Source organism: Diorhabda carinulata, chromosome 6, assembly GCF_026250575.1.
Source record: "Diorhabda carinulata isolate Delta chromosome 6, icDioCari1.1, whole genome shotgun sequence".
Classification (NCBI taxonomy): Eukaryota; Metazoa; Arthropoda; class Insecta; order Coleoptera; family Chrysomelidae; genus Diorhabda; species Diorhabda carinulata.
In genome coordinates this window covers 18,309,557-18,322,183 of record NC_079465.1, presented here as the reverse complement: position 1 = coordinate 18,322,183, position 12,627 = coordinate 18,309,557, and the positions used below count along the sequence as shown (strand labels likewise).

General features: G+C 32.8%; 1 protein-coding gene across 3 annotated transcripts in view; it reads right to left on the bottom strand.

The window, feature by feature from the left end:
* The window catches only part of LOC130895705 (cerebellar degeneration-related protein 2), a 171,589-nt gene that overhangs the window by 16,764 nt on the left and 142,198 nt on the right, over positions 1-12,627 (bottom strand). For all 3 annotated transcript variants that reach the window (XM_057803179.1, XM_057803180.1, XM_057803178.1), the window contains exons 3-6: positions 11,760-11,906; positions 9,073-9,291; positions 7,267-7,583; positions 2,171-2,300 (exon numbers count right to left, since the gene is read on the bottom strand). In XM_057803179.1, coding sequence (XP_057659162.1) covers positions 2,171-2,300; positions 7,267-7,583; positions 9,073-9,291; positions 11,760-11,906 — 813 coding nt within the window. The remainder of the gene's footprint in view (positions 1-2,170; positions 2,301-7,266; positions 7,584-9,072; positions 9,292-11,759; positions 11,907-12,627) is intronic.

Genomic DNA, 12,627 nt, shown 5'->3' with positions numbered 1-12,627 from the left:
TCACAACACAACACAACACATAAATTTGGAACTAGTGAACATGTGATTAACAATTTCTTGTAAAGGTTTAAGAATTTAAATCAGATTATCGTATGATTTTTTAGTAATAGGTGCGACTAAAATGAAGCTCAGTATAAAAGTTATTTTTTTTTTGTATATCTAATTATTTGTATCCGTTTGTACATTGTATTTCATGTTAAAATAACCTTTGAACAAATATGAACTGAAATTTTCGTATTTATTAAATGTTCCTTAAAACAATGTTTTTTCAGTCTTTGTTACAACAGTCATTTATCAAAAAAATATTCTAATTTCAGCATGCATACATCATGTGCACAGTTCTCCAAATTAATTTAATTTTTAATTTCAAAGAATTATATACGGGGTTAGTATATAGTATGACCTAGATAAACATCTTTAAAATTTAGAATTTGGCTAAATCTATTTTTCATTGTATTGATTTTTGTTATATACTTTTTAAAATCTCAAAAAATTGTTAAATTAAACACATGTCCCCCCAGAAGAGTCATAATATTAACTAAACGGAAATCTTTATTTCATAAATGCAATGAATACATATACAACTCAACAAAAGTTGATTGATATAAAGAAAATTGTTGATAGATGAATAGGCATAACTGAATAAATTTTGAAAGAACTTTCTAAATGAAATTCCGTCTCACCTATTTAATTACCGCCATTCACATTTTATAATCCAGGAATGATACAGAATTGTACAAACTATCAATTAATCTACGAAAAAAAATATGCCACTCTCAACTTATATCAGTATTCCTGATATGAGTTGAGCCTTTGATAAGGTGTAGCACGAAGGCTTCCACTCCAAAATACAACGTTACCTTCTATATCACTTTGAATTATTCAAGTCTTACTTAACCAGCATAGGATTTAGAACCAGAATCGATCGGCACTTTCCCGATCAATCCCGGAGTACCACATGGTAGCCTCCTGGAGCTAATATTTTATTTACTGTATGCATAATTTTTTTCCACACACCAAGATCTAACAACTGCAACGGTTCATCTCCAACACCACTTAAACCTCTTAGAAGATTAAACCAGAAAGTGGAAAATGGAAATAAATCTACAACATCCAGTTTGAGAATGTCCATCAGTCTCTATCAACATTTCAGTCCTTATCTAGCTTAACTGGAAAGAGCACATCGTCATGATACTAGAAAAAGGATCTAAATTGACTATGGACAACAAGATTTCAATTTAGAAGACTGTGATGAAACATATATGAGCTTATGGAATAGAACTTTGGAATTGTGCTAGTGAATCAAGTATTGCAATCTTTCAGAGGTACAAAACACCTTGTGTATTGGTGAATGAACCTTGGTGTGTATGGAAGGATACTCTCCACAAAGATCTTAGTATATCACAGAATAAATCCAGAAGCATAATAGCCAATATGAACGACTGGAGGCACATGAGAATCCTCTGATACAACCATTACTAGAACCACAAAGAGACAGCTCCTCTTCTGGAAGAACCCTTGTCGTACTAATAATAAATTTCTGAAGGATTCTGAGTGTTACGCCAGGTAATTTTGATTGTTGATTTATGTATAACTGAAAAAATGATCTATAAACTAGACGTAGAGCTTTCATTGCTCGTTCTTCTGACCTGAACCCGCTAGATTTTTTTTTCGAGAAGCTTTGGGAAGAGTGACTCTAATAGGCTCACATTTTATCAGAGCATGAACGATGATAATATGGAATATTTCATTAATTATGTTCAAATTTGTTTATCTTTTAACCGAAAAAATATACAGAATGTTCTATAAAAATTCAGTTATATTTACAGTACAAATAATATAGCGTCAAAATATTTAAGCGTCATCGTACTTATATTTTTGATTTTGAACATATCGATTCTATACTTTATTCCAACCCTGTATATACAGTGAGTGAACATCGAGTAAGTGGACATGAACGATTTGGAAAATTGCTTGTGATTACAGATAAGAAAATAAAATTTTTAGCAAAATTCAATGTGCGAGTCCAACATCCCAAGAACAGTACTAAAAAAAATGTACACCAAAGCACTAAGGCACTACATTTAAATCACAGAAAGCATTCTCTAAGGCTCAAAAAGCCAAGATACCTTACAAGCATATGTTCACTAGTGTCTCTATTGTTGCTCACCTGTACGTCCATAGAGAATGAAGAATGGTATTGAGGTTCCATCAAACCTTCCAGCATACTGGAATCGTCATCTTCGCGGATATCATTTTGTTCCATAGTTCGTAAACATCTGCTGCACATTTGTCCTTGCCTAAAATATAAAGAGTATTTATAATAAGATTATCTAAAATCATTACAACCCTATAAAGAACTCGTTTCAGAATCCATAAGTAAAAAACTACGATTTGTCGCACATTATTGTTTTTTCTAATAAGTTTAAGCACCTTAGATTGTATTTAAAGTAGACATACTGATTTCCTATATTGTTCCAATCATCATACAAACATTTAAACATTTTTTATTTGATATTGACATCCATTTTGATGTGGAAAGGTAATCATATTGTTCATTTTACTTGGAAAATATTAAAACTAAGCATCACACTTTAAATCGTTCAACAGTGTGTGTGGAAGACGTACCGAGATTCTTGAAAACGGGCTCTGTAGCAGCTGTCGCGTTGGCGTTAGTTCAGCAGTCTAATCAGTCTGCAGAGCTTCAAATACCCGATCGTTCTTTACGACGAATGCTGAAATGCATTCATGCATACATTCTCGAGAATGATTTCGATCGTAGATTGGAATTTTGCGAGTGGTACCATGGATGCAGTTAGGACGATCTTCACTTTCAACATTCCATTTAGTGGTCGGATGGAGCAACCTTCAAGCAGAGCGTCAATCGGCATAACTGAAGCAACCTAAATCCTCACGTCTTCATTGAAGAAAAATTAAACTTGCCTGTCTGTAGGCAGGTATCCTTGGGGGAGGTCTCGTGGTTCTATAATTTTTGGGGTCACGTGACAGGCCGAAATTATCTGGAAATGCTTGAAGATTTACGTGGGCGAATGGACAACGATTCAACATTCACGAACATCCGTCATTTCATGCAGGATGGAGCTTCGCCAAACCACGCTTTGTGTGTGCGGGAGTACCTTAATGTTCATTTTGGAAGAAGGATAGTCAGACGAGGATTTGTTGTGTGACCTGATACCCTGTTATTTCTTCCCGTAGGAACTTCTCAAGGATTTCGTTTTTTTAAGAGAATCACGTACCATTTCTGACCTCCGAACTGATATTGAAGAAGATTTCGCGGACATCTTGAGATGCTTCGCCGGACCTGCCTCTATGTTGAGAAACGTTGCCGTAAATGTATGGAACAAGATTGACATCAATTTCAATACTTACGCTACCATTTTTCGAATCCTTTTTATAATTACTTTAAATAAATTTAGAGATATGGCAACGCTAATGTGATATGTCAAATCTTACATTGCCATAATAAAGTTTGAATTTTTTTATGGTGAAGGTACTCAGAACCTGTTGTCTTACGAGTACTATTTGAGATGTTTACAGATAATATTCTATGACTTTTAATGTCGATTAAACCAACAGCAATGTGCCGATCAACTTGCTTCGACTTTTGATGAAGCACCATCTACAGCAGGTATGGGCAACCTTTGACATGCTGAGGGCCAAACTTTAGCGTGCAAAACGTTCGCGGGCCGCGTTTAAAAGTACTTAGTGCATTTTAAAGTAGTGATAATATTTTTTTGCGATAGATATTAGACATGAAATAATACGACACTGTTATTATTGTATTATGTATTTATTATTGACATGTATGTGTATATTGACAATGTGATTATTGTATTTATTAAAATAACAAAATGAAATTTTAAAAAATGGTACAACATTATAATTAAATAGTTACATTTGCAATGGTTACAAACTACAAAAGTTAAATACACTGAAATCAATGAGACTCTTGAGCTTGAATTTGGGAAACTAATCCATCGATATTTGGATGAATTCCAGTGATACAAAGACGTAAAGAATTTTCCAAATTATCGTCAGTCAGTCTTGTACGATGTGTTGATTTATTAACTTTCATCAATGAAAAGAACTGTTCGCTTTTATATGTACTGCCAAACGCAGAAATCAATATTCTTGCGAATTTTCTAAGCTGCGGAAAATTGTCTTCTTCTAGGTATTTTTTGTAGAAATCACACAACTCTACGTCTTCAAATTTGGATTTTAAGAGTGAGTTTTCTTGAATCTCGATTAACTCCATTTGTAAGTAAGTGTATTGGAGCATTATGTACATCACATTTTGTAGGAGTAGCAAATAAATTGAAACATTCTTCCATGTTTTTGAAGTCGCTAAATCTGTTCGAAAATTGTTCCGACAGTAACTTGAGTTCTTCAGCATATTGAGCATAAGCAATATTTTCATACGCAGAGAGCGTGTTGAAATGGTAACTGTTACCAGACTGCATCTGTGACTCAGACACAAGCGTAGTTTGATCTGAAACGCTTTCAAATGGCTGTACAAATAATTCACTAACTGTCCTTGTTTTTGAAGTTTCAAATTTAAATCATTCAAATAGCCTGTAAGATCGACCAGAAATGCTAAATCACATATCCATTTTAGGTTTCAAAATTTTTCCTTTGCTCATCCATCTGACTTCACAATAATATGTTACGTCGTTATATTCAGCTGATATTTCATCCAAAAACGTCTTGAACCGACGATGGTTAAGCCCTCGGGATCGAATAAAATTGATGGTTTTTACTACCACAATCATAACATTGTGGAGTCGAATGGACTTAGAACATAAGTTCTGTTTGTGGATAATGCAATGAAGGACTATCAAATCATCTTTTTGCACATTTCATTCTGTTGCTTTTTCATTCAAAATTCCGATGAAACCTTTTCGTATGCCGACCATAGACGGTGCACCATCAGTGCATACTCCAATTAATTTTGACCATGGCAAGCCAAAACTTGTGAATACCTTTTGAACTTCATTAAAAATATCCTCTCCTGTAGTGGTTGCTTTTAGCGGCTGTAAAGCTAGCAATTCCTCAGTAACAGTGAACTCCTTATCAATACCTCGAATAAATATAGCCAGTTGAGCTGCGTCAGACAAATCGGTGCTCTCGTCTAATGCTATGGAAAATGATTCAAAACCAGCCATACGGTCAGTCAATGTTGTTTTTATATCATTAGCCATCATTTCTATACGTCGAACAACAGTTCGTCTTGACAAACTAATTTTTTCAAATTCATTTTTCTTTTCAGGACACAAAACACCGCAAAATTCTAACATACACACCTTGATAAATTCTCCTTCGGCAAATGGTTTTAATGCCTTTGCCAATTTTGAGCTAACTATAAAACTAGCTTTCACATCATTATCAAGTTGTGTTCTTTGTTTATGAAACATTTGTTGCTGTTTTTCAATATTTGCTCTACGCTTCTGGATTTTGTCTGTTCTTAATTGTCCTGTCAGTGAGTGCTGTGTAGCATGCTTAGTTGAGTAATGCCTCTTTATATTGAATTCTTTCATTACTGAAATGGATTCATTACAAAGCAAACAAATAGGCTTACCATTGTGCAAGATAAAAAAGAATTCTTCAGTCCATTTTTCTTGAAACTGGCGACCCTCTGTATCTATTTTTCGTTTCTTTCCACTAGACATCATTTTTTTTTACTTTTCGTTCAATAAACTTAATAACAAACTATAGTTAGTAACCACTCAAAATGCACACAAATTCACAAAGCAAGTTGACGGCTCTAGCCGTTCGCTAGGATATCGCTTGTCTGAGTTATCACCTCGGTAGCTTAAATAGAACTGAACTAACTTTCGGGCCATCCACTCGCTTATATAGACAAAATGAAGGAATAATCTGGAATAAACTAGTTTAGAATAATCGAGAAGCAATAAATAAAATCTTTTGATGTTTGCCGCCTCACCGTCACTCTCGTGAGTAAACTAAGGAAACACAAGAAAACTTGTGTAGGCTATGGGATTCATTAGTCTATTGATGACTCCACATTTTTATAGGTGCCGGATAAGATAAAAAGCACAAACAAGTGTTTTCTTTTAAAGATATGTACTAGTATAAGTATATGTACTAGTACTAAGTATAAGTACTTAGTTTAGTGTAATATTTTTTTAATTGGGTTTTTCCAAAATGTCTCGCGGGCCGGATCATATCTTACACGGGGCCGGATCCGGCCCGCGGGCCGGTGGTTGGCCATATGTGATCTACAGCAATCGTGTTTCGCTGGTATTCCGAATTTAATCGTAGTTGTAGTTCGTTACAAGATAAATTTCGTCAAGGTCGTCCAAAATCCGCTGTTGTGCCAAAAAAAATCGATGCTGTGTGTAAACTGATGCGAAACCAATCGCAGAAGACGAATCATTCTCCATCACGTCAATACGAGCTCCCAAACATCAGTTCAAACAAACACGTTTTTGAACAGTGAAAATATGGAATTGATGGGTCATCCGCGCAACAGTCCTCGTTTGGTACCCAATGATTTCTCGCAGATCAAAAATAAATTGCGAGGTCAAAGTTTTTCCACACATGAAGAAGCGGTTGATTCGTTCAAATCTCAATGGCAAATATTTTGAAAAACAATCCAATTATAAATATTTGTTTTCATTTGTCTTCCTCAAAATTTGAGTAGCAACTCTCGTATACTAGCTAATAGTGATTATTTGCACCGGTATAATCAAATATGCAACATTATTTCTAAGAAACTGGCCAACAAGTTCGGTCTTCTTAATAAAAGTATTTCATACTACAAGAATTAAGGCGGATTTTCAGCAAACGGACTTACTTGCAACTAGTTTTGTTTAAATAAATATAAACAAAAAAACTCGTTTTTGTTTTGAAAATAAGCTCGAAACTCGATTTCAATCGAACGGACTAAAACTAGTCAAGTTACTTGTTTTGTTTTGATATATACTCTGTGGTTTCTCTAGTCTGAGCATGCCAAGTGCAAGTAAACCAAGTCTGTAGATGATGCAACTGTTCCTAATGAATGATTTTCGAGCTTTATTAGATGTTGTGCTATGTTTTTGAAATATGAACTATAATCCACAAGCAAAATTCTCATATAGATTTAAAAATTTCGTCAGGATTTACAATAAGCAGAAAGTGACTTACTACTTTTGAATTACATGGCATAATGTATAAAATAAACCGAAGCATTAATAAATAAATTTGGATTATTAGAGTTACTAACTAGAATATCTTCCTAGTTATTACCTCACTTCTTCCAATGTAGTAAGTTCTTCGTGCATACTCTTCATATTCAGATCATCTCCTTTATAAGAAAGCTGAACGACTTGATTTTCCAAAGCTTGATTCTGTTGTACCAAAGTTGATAACTGTTCTTCTAATTCCGCTATTCTTCTTTCATCACGATTACATTGGGCTCTCGTTTTACTCAATTGAGATAATAATTGACTTACTTGCTCCATGTCAGTTTCATTTTCGCCTTCTTGTTTCTGAGTAGTTTCATTATAATTGTTAATTTCGGGACAATTCGATGCCGGAGATTGAGATGTTGTTTTCGAGTTTTTCTAAAATAAAATATTACTAGATCAACAAACATTTGTAAATAATCTAGATCTTTAATCTAGATCTAACACACACACTTTTTCATATATTTTGGTGGTTACAGAATTTCCAGAAAACAAAATGTATACTGAAAAACAACGAGAAGCTTTCCAACACTATCGAGTTGAACTTTTTGTGTCTTAGGGAATAAATTTCTGAATTTACTTCCTCGTCTTTCTGACAATAATAAGCCTTATTATTCACCTTTTTATTCTCGTCAAAAGTAAAATATGACTCGTCGTCGATAATGAAATTAGCGGGCGAAAACTCGTTGTCACGAAGACTTCTAAGTTTTGATTTTCGAAAATAATGAATTTCTTGGCGATTTTCGATTTCCTACAAAAACATTGTTGTAAGTCAGGCAACGCTCTCGAAAAATATTAAAACGAAGCATGTTCGTTAGAATAAACAACCAATACAAGTTCACGCTTCAAATCATTCAACACTGTGTGTGGAAGACGTACCGATATTCTTGAAAACGGGCTCTGTTACCGACGCGCCGTGTTCTGGACAACTGGTATTTGTAACAGCTGTGGCGTTAGTTGAGCATCCCAATCAGTCTGTAGAGCTTCAAATATCCAATTGTTATTTACGACGAATCCTAGGAAACGCCCTCGAAAAATATTAAAACGAATTTTTAGAATAAACAACCAATACAAGTTTACGCTTCAAATCGTTCAACAGTGTGTGTGGAAGACGATATTCTTTAAAACGTGCTCTGTTGCCGACGCGCCGTTTTCTGGACAACCGATATTTGTAGAAGCTGTCACGTTGGCGTTAGTTGAGCAGTCTAACCAGTCTGCAGAGCTTTAAATATACGATTGTTCTTTACGACGAATGTTAGGCAATGTTAGGCAGCGCTTTCGAAAAATATTAAAATGAAGCATGTTCGTTTTTAGAATAAACAACCAATACAAGTTGTTAGCTTCAACAACATGCCAAGTAGAATTGAATCAATTTCAAGATCATGTATCATAGCTCAAAAATTGGATACAAGCACACATGGAATCGACAACATTTATATAAACATTTGAATGTTAAAAATTGATTTATCCTTCAAGACAATTTGATCGAAAAGACATTCCTTCAACCCTTGTGGGAATATATAGCCATGTATATATAAAATAAACCGTTTTAAAAGATTAGGATTTCAATAATAATTTGCAATTGATTGAAAACATTTGTAAAAAAATATATTTAATAAAATTTTTTTGTTTCTCGAAAAAATAAATTAAAACAATTAATGTGGAAAAGATGATGTTTTATTTTATTCACAACGAAAATTTTTTAATGTAAATATTATAGATAAACATTCAAAAAAACAGCTTCATAACCTGCCATTCGAGGTGTGTGTACTTTTCCAAAATTTGGACAAAATTCGAAATATTTGGGGGTGTCAATTTCTTTTGGGTTGATATTATCGAAATTAAAATAATAAAAACTATAACTTACATCATTTTCTGTTATTGCCGATGAATCTGAAGTAACTTCTTCATCTAGCCTGTCCACGTGCCTCAAAACAATTGTCTCTTTGGAATTGGTAGGTGTTGCCAATTCGGCATTTCTTTGCGTTTTCTTCCTGAGTATTTCTAATTGAACTTTCAGATCATCATTGGTTGTTTGTAAATCATCGATTTTTGATTCTAAGGTATCGAGAGTAATGTTCAGAGTCTAAAAAAGAAAAAAATCCAGCATTTCAACTAATGGTTATCAAGACCTTCGAACATAATTACATATTGGTGTCAAATTTGATGTTAAACGTTGTTTTAGTTTTATCTTCATTTTCATTTTAATTTTTTATGGTGCAACCAGAATAAAAATGTCAATTTGAGTTTAGTAGCCACCTACGTTGAATTGAATACAATATTTTTATTATTAATAGTTATTGTCATAAAATATCATCTAGGGATTCTAGTAATATATTGCGAGGCAATTGGTCTAATTGTACGCTTAATATTAATGTTCAAAAGTCATGATTGTTAAATATTAATAATGAAAATTTGGAATTCCTAGAATTATTATAATTTTAACTGATTTCATAAACATTTTTAACTGACTGCCAGGTCAACAATCACTTTTAACACTGCTGGCTGTCATTAGAATTGTCAAACTCATTTTTTTTCAATAATTTAAAATAAACAGTTTCTGTAGATCAATATTATTATTTTTGGATGTACTAGTTAGACTAGTAATTGAAATACATAATTCTGAACAACTTGGCATAAAAAAAACAAATCTATCGAATTCCGAATACCTCCAGCAGTTATTCTAATTGATTACCACCTTTCGTATTTTATTAAATATTGTATAACAGATATTTTCAAAGAAAGTTATCTAATAGAGTTAGGTCTGGAAATCTGGTTGGCCAAAGAATATTGCGGTTACTTTATTAGTTTCAAACATGGCAAATCAATAAAATTTGGTATGTTCACTGCCCACGCACGCCTTTTTTTTATAGAAACTTATTCAGAATTAAAGATTAGATACTGATTTTAATGTAGCCATCAAAAAGTCATCAAAAAAATAAAAAAATAGACCCACCTCATCGTAGTGGCTGTGAATGGTCTAAATATAGGTTAAATTGATTTAAACTGTCTGAATTTTACGATTTTCAATCATCAACTCTTTTTACACAAATATTTAATATTTTTTCACGAAAATTTGATAATGTATTCATAGGCTATTCAATGATTCATTCTTTTCTTTGAATAGATTCATTTTTTTTTCTTTGAATAAATAAGCAGTGATAATTTTTTTTAGAAGTTTCGCGCAACTCTGTTCAATTCAAAAACCAAGAGATAATTGCGATGCCAACAATTTGATCAAAGATACTATCAGTTAGTTACAATATGGATTATCAAAACTAAAATTCACTTTAATAAAAGAGACGTGTTTTTAAAATTTTTATTCTCTTCAAACGTACTCCGTATATTCAATATATTTATAAATATTGATCATATTTTGATAGTGTTTCTGCAATATCTTGATCGATATCAGTTTTCTACTTCCGAACTATCAAAGAAACTAATTTTTATCCAGTGGCCAAAAATAAAAAAAGGAAATGAAATATTTTACACCCACACATATAAAGTATATATTTTTTAGGTTAATTAAAATATTGGAAACATAACATTGAAATACTGACCTATTTTCCATTTTTCACATTGTTTTTTTAATTTTGATTCGTTGTTTTTTGTGAGTGAATCTGCAATCTCGCTAGACAAAGTAATTAAATACCTTTTCTAACTTACAAAATTTTACTTGAAAAATATGCAATTTTAATATTCTATTTTAATTGAAATAGTTCACTTTATCCAGAATTTTTAATTCAAATGAAAAATGAATATTTTTCACATAAATACATACTTTTGGGGCTTGATATTTTTTCATAAATGTCACTTAACGTATGGTGGTGTCGCCGATTGAGTGCAACCACTTTCGTAAAAGCTCTGCTTGGTCAAAAACTAATTTATAAGTTGGTGTCAAAAAATCTGATTCTCAACCAAAAGCTCTTGCTTCAACGGATCTATTCAGATTTCCTTGAAAAGTTTGAAAAAGATCTGCTTTTAAAGTCTCGTTATTTAATAGCCAGACCTCGTAGATATGGATTCTGAATAACTTTTTTCATATTTGCTACATAAATGATACTTTACAGGAAACTTCCTGGGGCATAGTTGATTTTTCAAAACTCAAATTATGGTAGATATAGTTTGAGAACGGAAAATGCTATTAGTAAAGAAATATATAAAGGCTGAAAAAACACAAAAAAAAATGGAAACTATGCGTTGTATCTTCAAGTTCATGTACCGTCTCTATTTCGGAGGTTGGCTATTATCGGGACTATTTTGACTTTGGAAACGTGGCCCTAAATAGTTCAGATCATCTGATGTTAAACCAGTTTCACAGGTAGATCAAAAATACTTTAAAGGTTGGACCATCTAGAATGAATGTTCTCAAACGAGAATACCAAGAAAATAGCGTGGTAAATATCAAAAAAGGAGATGAGAGAAAGATTAGAGAAAGTAAAGAAAGTTGCGTTGCAAGATGTTGCCAACAAACCAAAAAAAAAAAAATTGAAAGTCAAACAATCTACAATTCACTATATAATACACACACAAAAGTCTGTTACATATCCTTACCTTGAGTTGTTTCTTGTCAGACGAATTTTCTAGTACTAATCGGTGATTAGCCCTTTCCAAATCTTGAATGCTAACTTCTAGTTGTTCGTATATTCGTAATCTTGAATCGTTAACTTCTCGAAGGGCTACCACTTGCTTTGTAAGATACTGGAAAATGATAAATTGATATATCAAAGCTAAAATGTAAAGATTCGTCAAGTGAATAAAACGTAAAAAGTTTCCAAACAAATTGGTACGTTTTCAAAACTGGAAGATCTTGAACTGTGAGAGTGGTGGTGACATTACAGCTGTAAAAATCAATAACAGTTGTCAATAGTTACATCGACAACAACAAAAATTTATGGTTTTTCCGTTATTTGAGCTCAAACCTCTGCATAAATTTACGAAAAAGAGAAAATTGGCTTTCAGTGACTCTTAAGTTGCTGAATATTATTTAAAAAATTTAATTTAAACTGACTAATTTTTGTTTATAAGCCTCAATTTTGATAAGAATAATTTTTTCCAGAAAATGCTTAATTCTCGAGTTTTTCGTGAAAAAATGTTGTGTGGTAATGGATGAAACATAGTTCTATGATTTCACACTGGAGTCCAATTGGCAGTCAGCCTGGAACAGTGGTTGGCAAACTTATTAGCCAAATTAAAACGATAAATAAAAATTGAGAGCGAAATCTGTTTGTAAATGAAGTAAACATTCATCATCATTTTAAAGATTCATTAAATTATGGGTACATTGAATAAAACTTGATTTAATATTCAATATGGACATTATTCATCCATTCGGAGGCCTTAGGCTCATTGTAATGCCCTTGCTGACTTTTCAGTCAGCACCATTTCACTCCCCTTCCCTATCTCTTCCGTTGCTAGGTCC